This window comes from Quercus robur, chromosome 8 (assembly GCF_932294415.1).
Source record: "Quercus robur chromosome 8, dhQueRobu3.1, whole genome shotgun sequence".
Lineage (NCBI taxonomy): Eukaryota > Viridiplantae > Streptophyta > Magnoliopsida > Fagales > Fagaceae > Quercus > Quercus robur.
In genome coordinates, this window is record NC_065541.1 from 35,149,679 (window position 1) to 35,171,638 (window position 21,960).

At 39.4% G+C, this 21,960-nt stretch overlaps 1 protein-coding gene across 1 annotated transcript; it reads left to right on the forward strand.

The window, feature by feature from the left end:
• Positions 1 to 18,947: 18,947 nt before the first annotated feature.
• LOC126693967 (ankyrin repeat-containing protein BDA1-like) lies at positions 18,948 to 21,286 on the forward strand. The gene is made up of 2 exons (XM_050390011.1): positions 18,948 to 19,668; positions 20,192 to 21,286. The coding sequence occupies exons 1-2, from the start codon at positions 19,060 to 19,062 to the stop codon at positions 20,882 to 20,884; spliced, it is 1,302 nt and encodes a 433-aa protein (XP_050245968.1). The 5' UTR covers positions 18,948 to 19,059; the 3' UTR covers positions 20,885 to 21,286.
• The last annotated feature ends 674 nt before the right edge of the window (positions 21,287 to 21,960 follow it).

Below are 21,960 nucleotides of genomic sequence, written 5' to 3' on the forward strand. Positions count from 1 at the left end.
AAACTTCGCAAGTTTTGAAGGCTGAAATAGCCATTCAAGGCTGCAATTTTTGAGCTTGATTGGACCTTGTATCACGTCCTAGTGAGCTTTCTGTAATCAAACAGATAATGCCTTAATGAAATACTGTTTCATAATTCCCAGGATCTCCACAGTACTTTTTTTATCGTCTTGCTAATCCTGCTTTTTCTTTCTTTCTGAACTTACGTTGTTAATTTTTGGCACTCCTCGATATCCTTGTTTGTCATTTTTTCTGTATGTTGTCAGGAGTATTCTCTGCATTCACTTGATTCTTAAACAGCCATTTAGCTGCGGTGAGTCAAGGCCCAGTCCACCAAATCCTTTCTTTTTCATTCAGGCTCGGGATCCTTGGGCCTGAGTATCCCGAAAAAGACACTCTCACACATACTCTCCCTCTTTTTTTTTGACTCAGGTATCCCTCCTTAAATCTATCCAAATTTGGTCTTTGCAGTATTTAAAGAAAGATTCAAATGTTGAAGAAACAGGAACTTCATTAAAGCATGGTCATTTTTAAGGAACAAAGAAAAAATCATTTGGTGCAGTATTGACCACAAAGTGTCAATCTATCACATGTTCCTGAACAAAATTATCTTAGACCAGAATTCATGATAACGGCTGAAAAAATAAAAAAAGGATAATAATAAAAAACTTAGCAGATAGTGAAGCTGGTAAAAGGATCCTGAGGTACCGGGATCCCCTTGTCCTTATGCATAGTATTGCTTCACCCATTTCCCGTTTATGGGTTCTGTCAGGACTGTCCCATCTTCTTTGGAAAGGTAATAATACCCACTCTCATGAGCTGCATTGATGATATAGGGTCCTTCCCATTTTGGGGTGAACTTGGAAGGCCCTGGCAGGTTCCTCCTCACGTGCTCCGCCATCCTTAGTACTAATTGTCCCTCAGTGAACACCCTTGGGCGTACTGTTTGTGCATATGCTCTGGTCATTCTTTGCTGGTATCTCCGGCTCCTTTTCTTGGCCAGCTCTCTTTCTTCTTCTACCCCTTCCAGATTTGCTAGCCTCTTTTCATTGTTTGCGTCCTTACTTTCTCCTTGATTTTCCTCCAGAATTACCCTTGGTGTAGGAATGACTAACTCCACGGGGCTGATGGCTTCTGTTCCATAGACCAGGGAGAATGGGGAAAATCCTGTGGCTGTTTTTACAGAGCTTCTACATGCCCAAAGCACATCTGCCAAATGGTCACTCCATTTCCCCCCATACTTATGCTTCATTTTCTTAAGGATCTTCAACATTACCCTATTAGTAGCCTCAGCTTGGCCGTTTCCTTGTGGGTAATATGGGGTAGATCTTCTATGCTTGATGTGGTATGCTTCAGTTAATCCCTTCATATCTTTGTTTATGAATGGGGTTCCATTGTCACTGATCAATCTTCTGGGGATCCCGAACCTTGTAATGATGTGGTCTCGAATGAAATTTGCCACAGCTGCTCCAGTAGCTTTTTTCAAGGGGATGACCTCTACCCATTTTGTAAAGTACTCCGTGGCTGCCAGGATCCATATATAACCGTTGGATGGAGGGTTTATAGGCCCTATGAGATCGAGCCCCCAAGTATGAAAAGGCCATGGCGTCGTCATATCCTGTAGGACATTTGGATGAGTGTGAATTGCATCTCCCAGGACTTGGCAAGCACGACAAGTTTTGACCAGCTCCTCAGAGTCCCTTTTCATCGTTGGCCAGTAATATCCCAACAACAGTAACTGCTTGTACAGCCTTCTTTTCCCTGGGTGACTTCCACAATCTCCAGAGTGTACCTCTCTGACTACTTCTCTAGCTTCCTTTGGTCCCAAGCACCTGAGGGGATCCCCATGGTATCCTTTTTTGAATAAAATATCATTCTGCAGGAAATACCTGCACGCTAACTTTTTGAACTTGTGGGCCAGTTTCCTGTCGGTTGGCAAGATCCCTTGAGCCAGGTATCCTATGAAAGGAACCCGCCAATCTTTTGCAATAAACACCGCGTAGCTTTCTTCTTTATCAATTGCCACACGACATTCCTGACATTTCCCCTGTGTGATTGCTGCTTCCTTGTCCATATCTAGCCAGTAATACCTCATGCGTTGCATCCTTCTGTATAGGCTAACCTTTTCTGCAACTCCACACACTTGGACGTGTAATTCTTCTAGTTTCGACTTTCCTTCCTTTTCGGTGATACATCTGGACAGTATCCCTCCCGGCAGCCTTCTATACAATTCTCCTTCTATCTGAGTGTAATCCATTAGTTCTTTGATATTCCCTCTAGGACCTACTTCTTTCATCTTTTCTTTGACTTCGTCCCTCCAGTCCCACTGTTTGGACTCTCCGGGGTACATCCCTTGGAGGATCATTACAATAAAATGTTCCTGCCTTCCTATTTTTATCAGCGTATCCCTTCCATTAAGCGGTATTTGGGATCCCAGGGTGGCGAGCGCATCAGCAAACCTGTTTTCACTTCTTTGAGTGTATTCTATGCTGAAGGTGTGAAATTTCATCTCCAGCCTTTGTGCCCAAGTCCTGTAGGCTGCTAAGCTTTGTTCCCGTAATGCAAAGTCACATTTCACTTGGGAGACTACAAGATTGGAATCTCCCAACACTCTCATATGTTTCACTCCTATGCTGAGTGCTATATTCAACCCAGTTAAGTATGCCTTATATTCAGCTGCATTATTAGAGCATGAGAAACCAAGCTTGAAAGATAGAGGCATGATATCCCCATTTTCACAGCTTAGTACAATTCCTACCCCATTTGAAGTTGCTGTAGCCGACCCATCAAACCTCATGGTCCATTTCTTCCTTGGGAACTCCACCACTGCTACCTCACCAGGGATTTCTTCGCTCAGCGGGCCTTCCTCCTTTCTTGGGAATTGAGCTAGCAAATTTGCTATGGCCTGGCTTTTGACAGCCTTGGGAGTTCTTATACCTATATCATATTGTGAGAGCAACACTAGCCATTGTGCTATCCTTCCTGTGAGAAGGGGCTGGTGCAGGAGCGCTTTTATGGGGTGAGACTTGGTTACCAAGAGGATTTGGTAAGCTGAGAAGTACCTCTTCAACCTTTGGGATGCATAAATGAACACTAGGCAGGCTTTCTCTATTCTGGGGTACCCGGTCTCGGTATCCTTGAGTGTTCTGCTTACATAGTATACGGGCTGCTCATTTCCTTGGTCATCTTCTTGTGCCAACAAAGCTCCTATTGCCTGAGAGTTTGATACTAAGTATAGCAATAGAGGTCGCCCACGTACTGGTGCCTCGAGGGTGGGCAGATGATTCATGATGCTTTGAATTCTTTGAAAAGCTTCCTGCTGCTTTGTCCCCCAGATAAATTCATTCCCCTTTTTTAACAGTTTGGATAGGCCTGCGGTAGCTGAGGCTAAACCAGGCACAAATCTACTAATATAGGAGACCCTTCTCAGGAAGCTTTTGAGTTCCCTTACAGTAGTTGGTCTTCTCATTGTGGCGATAGCTGTGGCCTTGGCTGGGTCCACACTTATGCCGTTGTGATGTACCAGGAACCCAAGGAACTTCCCAACAGACACTCCAAAGGCGCACTTCATGGGGTTTATACGTAACTTGTACTTCCTGCATCTTTCAAAGACTTGCTCAAGTACTTGAAAATGTCCTGTTCTGGTTTTTGACTGACCACAATATCATTTACATAATCTTCCATCTCCTCATGCATCATGTCATGGAAAATGGCTGTCATGGTCCGCTGATATGTAGCCCCCGCATTTTTAAGGCCAAAGGGCATTACAGTGTAGTAAAAGTTCCCAATCGGAGTTCTGAATGCCGTCTTCTCTGCATCTTTGGCTGCCATGCGGATTTGGTTGTATCCACTGTACCCATCCATAAATGAGAACATTGAGTTTCCTGCAGCTGAATCTACAAGGAGGTCGATATTGGGCAAGGGGAATTCATCTTTAGGACATGCCTTGTTCAAGTTACGAAAGTCTACACAGCAACGGATCTGACCATTTTTCTTCTTCACAGGTACAATGTTGGAGAGCCATTTTGGGTGTTGGATGGGTTTGATAAAACCAGCTGTTAGCAATTTCTTGACCTCTTGAACTATTTAAGCTTCTACCTCAGTGTGGAAGACCCTAGCTGGTTGGACTACTGGCCTCATTCCTGGGTCCACATTAAGAGAATGGACTACCAATCCTGGGTCTAGACCAGGCATCTCATCATAGGTCCATGCAAACACATCTCTGTATTTTTGAAGCAAGGTTACCAGTTGTTCTCTTTCTTGAGCCACCAATTGACTGCTAATGAAGACAGGCTTTCGGGATCCTGGTTCTGTCCCAAAATCTATTTCCTTTAATTCTTCCTCAGGCTGAATCTGGGCCTCCTTAACTGGTTCTTCTGGGATTACTTCTTGGGCCATCATGCATCTTGGTGGTCCGGGACCTTCCTGCACAATGCATTCGGGTCCCACGCACCTTCACAAACGATAGATCAGTCTTCCCCTAGGTTCCTGTACCACCACACATTCTCAGGATCCTGAAGAGCTAGGCTCCCTCTTTTGTCTTTTTCTTTCTAGAAGGTTCCTCAGGTCACGGGTGCCCCTCCCTCCTTCTTCTTCTTCTAAGATAGGTGCCCCTAGGGTCCCTGGGGCGGGGTTCTCATCATCTGGCTCCAACTCATCATAAAACATTGTTTTTGCAAAGTTCGCTTCTCCCTGGCTGAAAGGATTATGGTTGGCAGGGATCCTTATGGGCCTTCCATTCAGCCTCCCTTTAATGCATTGATGGAACGTGGATGGAATAAGGCAATGTCTATGAAGCCACGGGCGTCCCAGCAACACGTGATAAGAAACTTCTGCATTAATCACATGAAACCTTGTCAAAGCTACTATTGGCCCTACCCTTAAGGCTAGCTGCACGTATCCTTTTGTTGATTGCACCGATCCTCCAAATCCTGTTATTTCCATGGGAGCCCCCAGGATCCTTCTGTCAACTAAGCCAACAGCTTCCAGGGTACTCAAGGCTATGAGATTGAGTAATGCCCCTGTATCCACCAGTGCTCTACTGACTTGAACGCCGTTTATGGTGGCCATTAGATAATGGGGTCTACGGTGGTCTGGGTGCTCAATCTCCATGTCTTCATCAGTGAAAGTTATTGCATTGGTTGTCTCCAGGAAAGCTCGACTGGCATGTGACTCAGCTGTAAAGCATTCCATCCCTGAATCTGCTGCTATGCTCATGAGAGACACTGTGGCCACCCTTCTTGCTTCTGGTCCGAATCCTAATTGATTGAATAGTGACCTGAACTTAGGATTCTTCTGGAGGGTCCTGATTGTACTCGGGTGGAAGGATCCTTCAGATTCTCCTGCTTCTGCGGGGTTCCCATGTATTACTACTGCTACCACCCCTTTTCCTTTGTGGTTAGGCAAGGGGTTCCTCTGCACTTCCGGCTCCTTCTGAGTGAGCTCCAGGGTTCCTTCTCTCAACTTTTTGTGGAAGAGTCTGCGAAGGGTCCAGCAATCCTTGGTGGAGTGCTTGACATAATTATGGATTCTACAAAATAAAGGGTTCTTCCTTTCTTCTTCAGTTGGTGGCCTGGACACAGTGAATGGCCTAACAACTCCATCTCCGATCCATTTGTCTAGGACATGGCTTAATTCCTCAGCCGTACATGGGATCACTGGTGGTTCCTCGAATACCTTCCCGTCTGGTCTCTTCCTTTTCTCTCCTACTGATGCTGTCATAGCTTGGGATGCGGATAGCCTTTTTGTCCTCATGGTTTGCGCCGTCCTTCTGGTTCTCTGTAACAGGTCAGCAAACTATGTGATACATAGGTTTTCAAGGTTGAGCCTATAATCAAAAAGCATGTTGGCTATACAGGTTTCCACGAGCTCCTTTTCTTCATGGTCCCCATAGCAGTCTAGGGACACATCTTCAAATCTTTTGATGAATTGAACAGGATCTTCTCCAGGTCTCTGCCTCACCATTTGCAGATTCTGGAAAGTGATTTTGTCTTCACCAGGGTAATATTTGGCGCAGAATTTCTCCATCATCTCATCCCAGGTTTTGATGGACCCGGGTCTCAGCGTGGTGTACCAAGTGTATGCCCTATCCACTAAGGATTTGGCGAATTCCCTCAAACATAATTCTCTATCTCCTGCATAGGGGCCCATAGTGTGGACAAACCTACTCACATGTTCCACAGCACTCCCGTTCCTCCCATCGAAAGGATGGAACTTTGGGGATTCGTACCCCTTAGGGTATGGTTTGCCAAGAAGTTCTGGAGGGAACGGGGGATCCCGAAAGAATTGCTTGGGGATCCTTGAGTGTTTTTTCCTTTCTTGCTTCAGGAGGGCATTGACATCTGCCAGTGTCAAGTACTGAGGGTTGGCTCTTCCTCCCACTGCTGACCCTCCTTCTGGCTGCGTCCCATCTTGGTGCCCAGTAAGGGGAACATTGTCTCTGATTTCCTGTGTCCTGCCCTCTTTGAGAAGGCGAACCTCTTGCTCCAGATCCTTTAATATTGTTGTCATCCTGGCCATGAGGTCTGGTTCCTGCCTTGCGTGTCTTTGTTCTGACACAACCTCCTGTTCTACCAAGGGTATCCCACCTTCTTGCCTGGAAGCTACCTCGTTTTCTCCTACGAGCTCAGAGGCTGTAGGTGGCACATTAGTTCCTTTGTTGTTTCTTTGTCTTGGAGGCATTCTCTGTGAAGGGGTTGCTTCTTCCTTCTTCTTTGCCCAGTCCCCAGTGGAGTCGCCAAAATGTGAGAGTCCCTTTTTCGTGACACTCAGGCCCAAGGATCCTAAGCCTAAATGAAAAGGAGGATTTGGTGGACCGGGCCTTGACTCACCGCAGCTAACGAGCTGTTTAAGAATCAAGTGAAATACAGAGAATACTCCTGAAAATACAAACAAGATAACAAACAAGGATATCGTAGAATGCCAAAAATTAACAAGGTAAATTCAGGAGGAAAGAAACAGGATTAACTAAGCGATAAAAATTAGTGTTGTGGGGATCCTGGGAAATATGAAGCAAAGTTTCATTAATACATTGTCTGTTTGATTACAGAAAACTCACTAGGACGTGCTACAAGGTTCAATCAAGATCAAAAATTGCAGTCTTGAATGACTATTTCAGCCTTCAAAACTTGCAAAGTTTGATTCTCGTTGAATCCGAGTATGTGCAATAATGGCTTTTACAGGATACCGGGAAGCAATATTTTGTTTTCCCTTAATATTTTCTCTTCACTTTTGATTTTCTCTGATAGTTCTTTTTCTAGAGAATTTCTTCTTTCTTTCTCACTTTTTTCGCTGCCTCTTCTTCGTAACCCATCCCCTCCTTTTATAATGGAGTTTTCTGGGCTTCCCGGGGAACCATTGGTTCCCCTGTTTTGTTCTTTTGCGAACAGAGTATGTCTTGTCCTTGTTGTCTCGGTAAGTCCCTTTTCCGTTTCTTCTCATTCTTTCCTTCTCTCAGTTCTGATTCTTTTGAAAGCTTCTGGTTGGCCATCTTCTTTGGGAGTGCTGAGGTATGCCCTTCTCGGCATCCTCACTTCTGGCGCCTTCTATCTTTCCTATTTTGGCGAAATCCTGTTCTGCCTTTTTAAAAATCGTTTGTTATCATTCTTCTTCCCTGTCTTGGTTCCCCGAGGCCTCTTCTGTCTGTGCCATGAGAGGTCGCTCGCGCTCTTTTTTACTTTTGTTTTTTTGTTTTCTTTTTTTCTGTCTTTTTTCTATCGAGTTGTCCCAGTCTTCCTTTTTTCTTTGTGCCTAAAGGGATCCGCGCCTATTGATGGTTCTTGAGGATCCTTGCTTCTTATACTTTGCCGTGGTCTTCTCTCTCTTTTTTTCTTTGGATGCTTCTCTTTTCTGGGCTTCGGGATCCTCTGGGCCTATCTTTTATTCCCTCATGGGTCTCCTGTATAATTACTTTGGGCTTAGTTTGAATTTTCCTTCCGGGCTGGGCTTAACTTATTCTTTTTGGGCTTATTTTACTATGATCTTTTCGGACCTCAACATGGCTCTACCCTTAAGGCCAGCTGCACGTATCCTCCTATTGATTCCACCGATCCTCCAAATCCTGTTATTTCCATGGGAGCCCCCAGGATCCTTCTGTCAACTAAGCCAACAGCTTCCAGGGTACTCAAGGCTATGAGATTGAGTAATGCCCCTGTATCCACCAGTGCTCTTCTGACTTGAACGCCGTTTATGGTGGCCATTAGATAAAGGGGTCTACGGTGGTCTGGGTGCTTAATCTCCATGTCTTCATCAGTGAAGGTTATTGCATTGGTTGTCTCCAGGAAAGCTCGACTGGCATGTGACTCAGCTGTAAAGCATTCCATCCCTGAATCTGCTGCTATGCTCATGAGAGATTCTGTGGCCACCCTTCTTGCTTCTGGTCCGAATCCTAATTGATTGAATAGTGACCTGAACTTAGGATTCTTCTGGAGGGTCCTGACTGTACTCGGGTGGAAGGATCCTTCAGATTCTCCTGCTTCTGCGAGGTTCCCATGTATTACTACTGCTACCACCCCTTTTCCTTTGTGGTTAGGCAAGGGGTTCCTCTGCACTTCCGGCTCCTTCTGAGTGAGCTCCAGGATTCCTTCTCTCAACTTTTTGTGGAAGAGTCTGCGAAGGGTCCAGCAATCCTTGGTGGAGTGCTTGACATAATTATGGATTCTGCAAAATAAAGGGTTCTTCCTTTCTTCTTCAGTTGGTGGCCTGGACACAGTGAATGGCCTAACAACTCCATCTCCAATCCATTTGTCTAGGACATGGCTTAACTCCTCAGCTGTACATGGGATCACTGGTGGTTCCTCAAACACCTTCCCGTCTGGTCTCTTCCTTTTCTCTCCTATTGATGCTGTCATAGCTTGGGATGCGGGCAGCCTTTTTGTCCTCATGGTTTGCGCTGTCCTTCTGGTTCTCTGTAACAGGTCAGCGAACTGCGCGATACATAGGTTTTCAAGGTTGAGCCTATAATCAAAAAGCATGTTGGCTATACAGGTTTCCATGAGCTCCTTTTCTTCATGGTCTCCATAGCAGTCTAAGGACACATCTTCAAATCTTTTGATGAATTGAACAGGATCTTCTCCAGGTCTCTGCCTCACCATTTGCAGATTCTGGAAAGTGATTTTGTCTTCACCAGGGTAATATTTGGCGCAAAATTTTTCCCCCAGGTTTTGACGAACCCGGGTCTCAGCGTGGTGTACCAAGTGTATGCCCTATCCACTAAGGATTTGGCGAATTCCCTCAGACATAATTTTCTGTCTCCTGCATAGGGGCCCATAGTGTGGACAAACCTACTCACATGTTCCACGACACTTCCGTTCCTCCCATCGAAAGGATGGAACTTTGGGGGTTCGTACCCCTTAGGGTATGGTTTGCCAAGAAGTTCTGGAGGGAACGGGGGATCCCGAGAGAATTGCTTGGGGATCCCTGAGAGTTTTTTCCTTTCTTGCTCAAGGAGGGCATTGACATCTGCCAATGTCAAGTACTGAGGGTTGGCTCTTCCTCCCACTGCTGACCCTCCTTCTTGCTGCGTCCCATCTTAGTGCCCAGTAGGGGGAACATTGTCTCTGATTTCCTATGTCCTGCCCTCTTTGAGAAGACGAACTTCTTGCTTCAGATCCTTTAACATTGCTGTCATCCTGGCCATGAGGTCTGGTTCCTGCCTTGTATGTCTTTGTTCTGACACAACCTCCTGTTCTACCAAGGGTATCCCACCTCCTTGCCTAGAAGCTACCTCGTTTTCTCCTACGGGCTCAAAGGCTGTAGGTGGCACATTAGTTCCTTTGCTGTTTCTTTGTCTTGGAGGCATTCTCTGTGAAGGGGTTGCTTCTTCCTTCTTCTTTGCCCAGTCCCCAGTGGAGTCGCCAAAATGTGAGAGTGCCCTTTTTCGTGACACTCAGGCCCAAGGATCCTAGGCCTAAATGAAAAGGAGGATTTGGTGGACCGGGCCTTGACTCACCGCAGCTAACGAGCTGTTTAAGAATCAAGTGAAATGCAGAGAATACTCTTGACAATATAAAGAAAATGACAAACTAGGATATCGTAGAGTGCCAAAAATTAACAAGGTAAATTCAGGAGGAAAGAAACAGGATTAACAAAGCGATAAAAATTAGTGTTGTGGGGATCTTGGGAAATATGAAGCAATGTTTCATTAATACATTATCTGTTTGATTACAGAAAACTCACTAGGACGTGATACAAGGTTCAATCAAGCTCGAAAATTGCAGTCTTGAATGACTATTTCAGCCTTCAAAACTTACAAAGTTTGATTCTCGTTGAATCCGAGTATGTGTAATAGTGGCTTTTACAGGATACCGAGAAGCAATATTTTGTTTTCCCTTAATATTTTCTCTTCACTCTTGATTTTTCTGATAGTTCTTTTTCTAGAGAATTTCTTCTTTCTTTCTCACTTTTTTTCGCTACCCTTTCTTCATAACCCATCCCCTCCTTTTATAATCGAGTTTTCTGGGCTTCCCGGGGAACCATTGGTTCCCCTGTTTTGCTCTTTTGCAAACAGAGCATGTCCTGTCCCCATCGTCTCGGTAAGTCCCTTTTCCGTTTCTTCTCATTCTTTCCTTCTCTCAGTTATGATTCTTTTGAAAGCTTCTGGTTGGCCATCTTCTTTGGGACGTGCTGAGGTATGCCCTTCTCGGCATCCCCATTTCTGGCGTCTTCCACTTTTCCTTTTCTTTCCTATTTGGGCGGAATCCTGTTCTGCCATTTTTGAAAGTCGTTTGTTATCATTCTTCTTCCCTGTCTTGGTTCCCCGAGGCCTCTTCTTTCTGTGCCATGAGAGGTCGCTCGCGTTCTTTTTGCTTTTGTTTCTTGTTTTCTTTTTTCTGTCTTCTTTCTATCGAGCTGTCCCAGTCTTCCTTTTTCTCTGTGCTTGAAGGGATCCGCGCCTATTGATGGTTCCTAAGGATCCTTGCTTCTTATACTTTACCGTGGTCCTCTTTTTTTTTGGATGCTTCTTTTTCTGGGCTTCGAGATCCTCTGGGCCTTTCTTTTATTCCCTCATGGGTCTCCTGTATGATTACTTTGGGCTTAGCTTGAATTTTCCTTCTGGGCTTAACTTATTCTTTTTGGGCTTATTTCACTATGATCTTTTTCAGACCTCAACAATGACAAACAAGAATATCAAAGAGTGCCAAAAATTAATAAGGTAAATTCAGAAGGAAAGAAACAGGATTAGTAAAGCGATAAAAATTAGTGCTGTGGGGATCCTGGGAAATATGAAGCAATATTTCATTAATACATTATCTGTTTGATTACAGAAAGCTCACTAGGACGTGATACAAGGTTCAATCAAGCTCAAAAATTGCAGTCTTGAATGGCTATTTCAGCCTTCAAAACTTGCAAAGTTTGATTCTCGTTGAATCCGAGTATGTACAATAGTGGCTTTTACAGGATACCGGGAAGCAATATTTGTTTTTCCCTTAGTATTTTCCTTTCTGCACAGATTTTCTGATAGTTTTTCCTAGAGAATTTCTTCTTTCTTGTGTTTCTTTCTTTTTTTCCGCTGCCCCTTCTTCACAACCCATCCCCTCCTTTTATAATGGAGTTTTTTGGTCTTCCCGGGGAACCGTTGGTTCCCCTGTTTTCCTCTTTTGCAAACAGAGTATGTCCTGTTCCCATCGTCTCGCTAAGTCCCTTTTCCATTTTTTCTCATTCTTTCCTTCTCTCAGCTCTGATTCTTTTGAAAGTTCCTGGTTGGCCATCTTCTTTGGGACGTGCTGAGGTATGCCCTTCTCGGCATCCCCATTTCTGGCGTCTTCCACTTTTCCCTTTTTTTTTCCTATTTGGGCGGAATCCTGTTCTGTCATTTTGAAAGTTGTTTGTTATCATTCTTCTTCCCTGTCCTGGTTCCCCGAGGCCTTTTCTGTCTGTGCCATGAGAGGTCGCTCGCACTTTTTTGTTTTTTTGTTTCTTGTTTTCTTCTTCTGTCTTTTTCTATCGAGCTGTCCCAGTCTTCCTTTTTTTCTTTGTGCCTGAAGGGATCCGCGCCTATTGATGGTTCCTGAGGATCCTTGCTTCTCATCCTTTGCCGTGGGCCTCTTTTTCTTTTGGATGCTTCTTTTTTCTGGGCTTCAGGATCCTCTGGGCTTTTCTTTTATTCCCTTATGGGTCTCCTGTATCTACTACTTTGGGCTTAGCTTGAATTTTTCTTTTGGGCTTGACTTATTCTTTTTTTTTTTGGGCTTATTTCACTATGACCCTTTTTCAGACCTCAACACAGCTCTGATTCTTTTGAAAGTTCCTGGTTGGCCATCTTCTTTGGGATGTGCTGAGGCATGCCCTTCTCAGCATTCCCGTTTTTGGCATTTTCCTTTTCTTTCCCATCCGGGCGGAATCCTGTTCTGCCAACTTGAAAGCCGCTTGTTATCATTCTTTTTTTTGTGCTTCCCTGTTCTGGTTCCCCGAGGCTTTTTCTGTCTGTGCCATGAGAGGTTGCTGGGTTCTACTAGCGCTTGCGTTCTTTTGCTTTTGTTTCTTGTTTTCTTCTTCTGTCTTTTTCTTTCAAGCTGTCCTAGTCTTCCTTTGTCTTTGTGCCTGAAAGGATCCGCGCCTCTTGATGGTTCCTAAGGATCCTTGCTTCTTATCCCTTGCCGTGGTTCTCTTTTTTTTGGATACTTCTTCGTCTGGGCTTCAAGATCCCCTGGGCCTTTTTATTCCTTCATGGGTCTCCTGCTACTGCTACTTTGGGCTTAGCTTGATTTTTCCTTTTGGGCTTGACTCATTCTTTTGGGCTTCCTTCACTATGATCCTTTTTAGACTTCAACAAAGTGTCATTGTTTTTTTGTATTCTCTATTAAGCATTGACTCATTTCTCTGCTATATGTTTCCTAATAGTTTGTTTGGATGGAAGTGAAGTAAAGGAGAGTAGAGTAGGGGGAGGAAGAGTAAGTTAAATTATCTTATTTGGATGGTTTTTAAGGGAGGAGGGGAAGGGATTTGGAGGGGTTTGAGGGGGTTCTAACTACTCCTAACTCCTCATTTTTAGTTCTCCCCAAATTGGAGAGATTTGAAAGGTGAATAAAGTATAGAATTACTTGACCAAATAAATTACCAAATTTACCTTAACCATATTAACAAAATTACAAATTATGAAAAGACTATTTATTTCCCTCTCGTTTACTCAATTTTAAAAACATTCAAACAAGGTGAAGAATAATTATTCCTCTCTACTCTCCTCTCCACTACTCTACTTTCCTCCACTCTACTATCCTCTCCCTCTAAACTACCATACATAGTATAATAGTCTCAATTCAGCATGTTGGGACGACAAAATCAAATTTTAGGAGAGAGTTAGAGTTTTTTTAAGAGGGGCAAGGGGGCAACTACCCCGTCTTTTTCTCCTTCTTTTTCTAAACTTCGCCATGATCATGAAGGGTCACGGGACCATTGAAGTCGATTGACGAGTACTAGGTAGCACAATAGTTTTTTTGGCTGAATAAGTAGCACAATGGTTTATCAAAAAAAAGTAGCACTATAGTATTCAACTTCAAGAAGCTTTCAATAAATTAATGTCGTTGGAGAAAAATCCTAATTCCCTCAATGTTTATGTGTGAATTAAAATATATAACTACCAAGTAATAGCAATATTATGGGGGAAAAAAAATCAGCAAGCACTACATAAATACAACCACACAAGAACACCAAATCTTACATAGAAAACCCTCCGGTGTAGAGGGAAAAACCACAAGGCAGTTCCGAAAAATATCCACTATAAAATAGAGATTACAACTATTAAGTTTATGCTAAACTTGAATCCACAATAAATTGGATATACAACAAATAAATCTCAAGGAGTAAATACAATCTCACCACAAAGCCAGTAGCAAAATCTTCCTCTAAATACTCCAACTCTCTATGATTGTAGCACTCAAAAATTCTACGAGAATTTCATCAATTTATCTTCCTTGTATATAACTTGAATAAAGAAAAATGTCTCTATTTCCTTTTTCACTCTTTCACACACTCACTGTGATTCTCTGTATCTTTTCAGACTGCACTCCTGAAGCTCTCACCTGTGTTTTTCTCACAATGGCCGAATGGCTCTCTCTTGCTTCAACTATTTACCGTGTGTTTCTCTCTGACACACACACTGGCCGAATGGCCTTTTTTTTCTTTCTTTTCTTTTTCTTCAGCGTGTACAGCACGCTTAAGATCACTTCCCATTAAGAGAAGTCAGACTTCTCACAAGTCTGGGTCATTTCTCAATAAATGAAAAAGCTGAATTTGAAGACTCTTGAAACCAGGCTCATAAATGAGCTTTGACAAGGCATGAGATGAACCCACATTATGCTTTGCACCCACAAATGCATTGAACAAAACACGTGAGGGAAAGAAACAATTAATAATTCTAACAGATATTTGTTACCCAAGAATCTATTAGATATGTAATAAAGTAGAATTATAGACTAGTATAGGTGCTTTACAGAACAGGAAGAAAAAAAAAAAAAAAAAAAAAGCTGCTAAATGCGAAAACGTACTGTCGACAATTAAGCGTAGCCAAACGCGCAGTCTTTCTTTCACACCAAATGAACAGATGTGCCATTTCCCGTCGACAATTAAGCGCAGCCAAACGCGCAGTCTTTCTTTCACACCAAAATGAACAAAGGTGCCATTTCCCATTATTCATTCGTTTGCTTAACGTTGTTGGAATTTCAGTTTCTTATTACATTCAACTGGGTGTAAAACAGTTTCTACCTCTTTGGCTCTTTCAGTCAAAAAAAACAACTGGGTGTAAAACAGTCGGCGCCAACAGTTTTAAGATGGAGGAAAAGAAAAGGCAGGAAAAACTTTAGAACAAAATGAACCTATGACTCATTCTAAGCAATAAATAATGAACCTGATAAAGTTTTTGCATAAAGGTTAGAACTTAGAAGAAAATGAACTTGTGACCGATTCTTCAATTTTTTTTTTTTTTTTTTTTTTTTTTTTTTTTTTTTTTTTTAAGTAGAATTTTGAAATTTGAACCTATGACTTGACTCCAAATTTCGTCCAAACCGGTAGAGCCAATCTATTACGTAAGGATTGATAAAACTCTCAAGTATATTTTTAGTAATTTGGCCTATTTAATTACTTATGTGATGCATTTAAATGTAAATGATTTTATGTGTTATAACATAATAGGTTGGAGGAGATTCTTCCAAACTAATTTGAAAGAATTTTCTTCATCCCATTACATGATAGTTTATAAGATCTTATGCATGTATTAATTTACATGATTTATTATATCATTTAAAGTATTGTCAAATATGAGATTTAAAATTTAAAGCCTATTACACCAAAAATCAATTAGTATTTTAGCATAATAGTAAAGGATAATGGGACGAACAATATAAGTTAAAATTCTATGACATCTATCAAATAAAAAATATATCATTAAGACACGTCACATAACTATTAAATATGTCATGTGACTAAAAAAATATATGTTGATAGTTTTTTTTAACTTAATAAGATCCTACTCTCCCAAAAAAAAAAAAACTTTATACATAATAATTATTTTTATTATTTTATTTTAATTACTCTTCTAAATCTACATTGGAACGTGAATCCCTGTCATGTTAATCGAGTGACGAGATCAGCTACTTTGACTTCTCTAAGGTTTTTGGATTGAGTGCAGCCAAATTTTGTCAAGATAACCTTGCACAGAAGTGAATTTATTTTGTTTTGTTTATATTTTTTTTTTTTTTTTGAGCAGCGACGTAGGTAGCTTTTTGGGCTTGCCCCCTAATTTTTTTTTAAAAAAATATTATTATTAATATTATATATATATATATATATATATGAGTGTGTACTAATTTTAGTAATTTTATTTTATAAAATTACTTTTTTTTCCCTTAAATAATATCATTGATTTTTTTTAAGAGTAATGCTATATTCACATATTTTTTTACAATATTTTTATAAACTATTTTGATAGTAAATTCGTATTGGTTCACATATGAACCCACTACTCACGTCATTTTTTTACTTACTAGTAAACACTTATTATATCAATAATTTATAAAAAAATTTGTAGCATTAGTATTTTCCTCCTTTTAGTGACTATAAAAAAATTTATAGTAAAACTTAAAAATAATTAAGCTCAATTAACCCATTTTATTTAAAATAAACAACCTTGTCATTTCAAAAATTCTAAACAAAAATAATTTTGTTCTTACCGACAAAAAAAAAAATCTCAGTAGCTTAATAGTAGCAAAGTCAAAAGTTGAAACTGCTGCACACAGCTAACAATAAAGCCGCCCCCCTTAACTCAAAACTCTAGCTCCGTCCCCGTTGTTAAGAATCTTGAGATAACATATGTAGAAATTTGTTGTGAGGGTAGTCAATAGATAGAATACACAATATAAAGATTTATGTGATTTTATTTTAAGCCTAACTCCTCAAGTAACATTTAAGAGATGTTTAATTAATAAATATAAAGAGATTAAGCGAGCGTTTGGTTTCAGCTGAAACCAACGTTCACGTTTTCATTTCACGTTTCCGTCCCTTTTTTTTTTTTTTTTTCCAGCGCATGAACAGTGAATTTGCTGTGCAGAGAAAAAAATCACTGTTCATTCACTGTAGTAGTACTATTCACGTACAGTAGTAGCACTGTTCACGTATTAAAAATAGGTCCCACGGTACTTTGCACACATTTAAAAATTATTTTGCTACAGTGTTTTCAGTTTTCAGTTTTAGCAACAATAAATTCAATCCAAACGGACCCTAAAAATAACGTAAAAATCATATATATATATATATATATAATTTTTTTTAAAAACCGTAAATATACCCCAAAAAAAAAAAAAAAACCCTCTCTCAATACCGCAAGGTAAGAGAGTTTTAATACAGTCGCAACATTAATTAGGGTTTTTTTTTTTAATCAATTAGAAAAAATGTGGCGAATTGAACTCTATGTTGCTCATGTCAATTAAAAAAAAGCCATAAAACAGTGTCTATTTGGGATTGAATTATAAGCCAATTTATTACTTAGTTTTCAACTATTTGCGGGTCTCAGAGTCACATATTTATTTTATTTAATTTTTGCTTATTTTTCCTATTATTTATGAGTTTCGTATGAGTCACTTATTTACTTTATTTAATTTTTGACGAAAACCACATTTTCGTTCCTACATTTTCACGTGATTCCCACTTTAGTTTCTATATTTTATTTTCACTGTTTTTAGTCCCTATTTAGAAAAACGTCATCCATTTTAGTCATTTCTGTCAGTGCCCTAACGGCAAATTCCTACGTGGCAAATGGGACTAATTAAATAATAATAAAAAATTTTATTTTGGCATTAAAAAATGTCATGCCAGCATCTAAATTAAAAAAATAAAAAATTTATTAATTTTAACTAAATAAAAAAATTAAAAACAGAAATAAAAACCAAAAATCACATTAATTGAGATCTAAGCGTCTTGAACAAGAATACAAAACCAAATCTAAGAACACAAAATTAAAATATAAAAATCATAGACCCAAAAAATAAGAAAAGAAAATTAATGATGGACTCAGAGATCTCACAACAACTGGGATTACAGCCAATAACAGCAACAACAACGACAACAAACTGAGTTGGCGTTTCATTCTCAACAATGTGCTAGTAGTTCTAAGAAACTCGAAGACCCAATAGAGCCATGAGAAATTAGTGCCAAAACAGAAGAAAATAGAGCCTGAAATCACTCATACTGAGCTTCAAAGACTCAGACTTTGAAACGAACAAGCTAACCTAAACGCATACACAACCCAAGAAATTCCAAAAACAGAAGAAAACAAAAGCAAAAGGCCAACCTTTTCTATGGCTAGATTTGTAGCTCCGGAAAACCAATAAATGTTTAAGTGGAAACTACTAGATACCAGAAAAGAAGTAGCATTGGTAAATAGAGAAACCCTAGGACGCAAAGACGAAAAAACTAACTGAAATGATAGGATTTGCAGAGAAGGTAAAGTGTGGAAAGCAAAAACCTAGAAATTTCTTCAGAAAGTTAAGATTTTTGAGCTTCAGAAATACAAATCAGAGAGCTAAGAAAGAAATAACAAACAGGGTTTGCGAGGTTTCGATCTAAGAACCCAAAAATGCAGAGCCCGACGCTCAATGTTTAGTCAGAAAGTCCCAACAAAGTCCCCCCTAGATTTCAACAGTAAAAGAAGAAGCCCCCACTACAAAGCCAGATCTAGGTATGTTTAATTTGAAGTGGATCTGTAGTTTAATTTTTGGTTTTGTGATTTTTGGATTTTAATTTTGTGTACTTAAATCTGGGTTTGTGTTGTAGTTGTTCTTGTTCAAGACACACTTAAATATCAATTAATGTAATTTTTGGTTTTTATTTTTGTTTTTAATTTTTTATTTAGTTAAAATTAATTTTTAAATTTAGATGCTGACGTGGCATTTTTTAATGTCAAAATAAAAATTTTTATTATTATTTTAATAGTTCCGTCTGCCATGTAGGACTTCCCCATTAGGACACTGACAGAAAGGACTAAAATGATGGCCTTTTTTTAGATAGGGACTAAAAGCAGTGAAAATAAAAGATAAAGACCAATATAAAAATCGTGTGAAAATATAATGATGAAAATATAGTTTTTGCCTTTTTATTTTTTCTTTTTATCTATGGTACTTTCAACAATAAACTTTTGATATAAAAAAAATAATAATAATAATTGTTCCCAAACCTAAAGAAAAAAGGAAACGGCTGATTATTCAAAGTTAACCGTTGGCAAAAGAAGTCAAAGCTAAATTCGGCAAAGGAGTTGCTAAATATAACAAATTTGACTTTTAACATATCTTTTTTTAAGATACATCAACTTTATTTCCCAGAAAATGAAACTAAGGTTGGAAGGTTCCTTAATCCTTCTTCGATGACTCTGCCGCCATACATGATCATTTTCCTCAAGTCTTCAGGCGCTATAAAAAGAGACGGTGTTAGCTCTAGCCGGTTACATTCTCCTCAATTACTCCATCATTTTCTTCACTCCAGCTAGCTGCTATAGACCATAACCATTAATTTCCACTCTCTAAAGTTATACTATTGAGGAAATTCCTATCTTTATATCTATATTCACGTTCTCTAGGATGGGTGAGAGAATTGAGAGGCTGAAACAAGTTGCTCAATGTGGTGATGTTGACACACTGTACATGTTGATTCAAGAGGATGCATGTCTTTTGGACCACATTGATCTTTTTCCTTTTTTTGATACTCCTTTACACATAGCTGCGTGTAATGGGCACATACCTTTTGTCATGGAAATGATGAGATTAAAACCCTCTTTTGCTAGAAAGCCAAATCTAGAAGGGTTTAGCCCCATTCACCTTGCATTACTACATAAGCATACCGAAATGGTGAGTCGTCTTCTACAAGTCGATGGAGACCTTGTCCGTATCAAAGGAAAAGAGGGTATCACTCCTTTGCATTATGCAGTAGTAGTAGATGATCAACTTGATCTATTGGCTGAATTTTTATTAGTCTGTCCCGATTCTATTGAAGATGTGACGACTCGAAATGAGACTGTTTTGCATATAGCTTTGAAATATGATAAGTTGGAGGCTTTTAAATTTTTGGTGGAATGGATTAGACAGAAAAGGTCTAAGAATTCCATATTTTGGGAGAGGAAAATCTTGAATTGGAAGAATGAGGAAGGCAACATTGTGTTGCACATTGCAATATCCAAGAATCAACCCGAGGTAAGCTCTCTCCATTCCTCAATTATTTACGTACTAAAGAAATATTGTAAAACTTGTGTTCTGACACCAAGGAATATGATCTTCATTTTGCTAGGAATGAAGAGAATTCATTTCATGATTATGATTTTATTTTTTATATCAAACACGGTATAGACTACTATGTTATTTAAAATTTTAAATGACGTGACAGTTTGTACACACTTAAATTAGCAACATTTTATTTGAATCATGAAATATTAGAAAGAATCCTCCTGCTCAACTGCATGCATGATCATATAGTTAAGAATTAAATGTTCAAAACATGCCAAAAATCCACATTCTTTTTATGATTCACTGGCTTTGAGAATTGTTTTTTTTTTGGATAAACTTGCGAATTGTTAATAATTGAAACATCATGATCTTTGTTTTCCTTCTTTAATCATAATTTTAATTTTTTCTTTCAAAAAAGAAGCTTATGCATATTTGGTTTATCATAAGGGACAGGTTCAAGGCTCGACTAATTTACATTGATCAAATTATGCAGGCTGTGAGGTTGTTATTAAAATCTGGTGTTGATATAAACGCAAAGAATTTAAAGGGTCATACAGCAGGTGACATCTTGGCAGAACAAACACAGGTAGAAAACAACAACGAGATCAAGGTTATGCTACAGCGTGCTGGAGCTTTGTTAGCTCATTCATCTCTTCCTGATTATAATTATTCACGTTACCTACGTTCCATAGTCTCATCTCTTGAGGAATCACTAATACGCTGCTCTCGTGAATGGGGGATGATATCAGAGGACAAACGCAATGCACTTCTGGTGGTTTGTACACTGCTTATAACAGTGACCTATGAAGGAGTACTCAACCTTCCTGGGGGAATTTGGCAAGAAGGTCGCTGCAGTAAACATGGAATCCATAAGTCCCCTGCCATGATTGCAGGGACTCCCATTGGCCTTAGGCTTCTTCCCTTTTGGTTGTTCTTAGCTTCAAATTCTGTGACATTTATGTTCTCATACGTAACAATTCTTCTCCTCATTCCATTTGAGTATGATATACTCCGCATAGCCTTTTTCTCCCTCTCTTTTTGCTATTTTGCTTCATTGACAGTCATAATCCCAAATCCTATTTGGTCTTATTTTCCTTTTATTTATGTTAGCCTGCTTCTCTTTTTCTTATTCATTGCAATATGGTTGATTAAGTCCAGACTCTTAAAACGCTACATGAATCAATGATGATTCATTCATGGAAGAAGAATTGATGGAAAAATAAGCCAAGCTTGGAGGTTTGGAGCTATATCCTGTATGCATTTGAAACAAGTGTGTTAATTTCTGGTGCTTTTAATTTCTAGCTGCATGATTCAATGCTGATTCATTCATGGAAGAAGAATTGATGGAAAAATAAATACCAAACTGCAGATTTAGTTGGATTCCTAGAGAAGCTAATGTTGCGGCCCACACCTATAGCATCTTGGTCACTATGTAACAGACTAGCTAAACTCCTTTGGTATAGGTTCTGCTCCTCAATCCTTTTTTAATGTCATATTGTTGGAGCAAGCCAATATTTTGTAATTGATCTGTTTCCTTCTCAATAAAATTCCTTTGCAGTTGATCAAAAAATAAATAAAAAATAAGCCAAGCTCGTAGATTTCTGGTGCATTTGAATGGTTTTAGGGTAGTCCTTTGAATGGTTTGGAGCTGTATGCATTTGAAACATGTATGTTGATTTCTGGTGCTTTGAATAGTTTCAGGGTAGTCCTTCCTTGAGTTCTAAGTTGTTCTATGTATATGTAATGTGTTTTTAGTTGTACAGATTTCTTGTATACTTAAAAAAAAAAAAAAAAAAAAAGGATTTTTAGTTTATATGCCTAATTCTTAAGAAGAAATTTTTGTTTGGGATCACGTTATTTAATTTTTGAATTTTTTTTAATCAAAATGAGCATACTTGCTAACTTGTGTAATTAAGATTTAAGAGTGGTTGACGTTTTCTGCTTTATAAGACCAACTACTTTACATTGTCCACTCACAATTACATAAATCAATAAGTTACTTACCATTTTATATTGTCCATTCACAATTGCATAAATTAAAAAGTTACTTGTATCCGTAAGTGGATTGTGTTTTTATTGTTCAATGCCATCCATACCAAACAATCCTCGACCCTTTCACTGAATTTATATCCATTTTTAATTATTTTTTAAGTAATCAAGACTCAAAACTTACTTTCGCTCTCTCATCTCTCCCATCTGTGTTTGATTCTTTTATGATAAAAAACACTTACTTTCTCTCCCCTCCTTTATCCAATATTGACC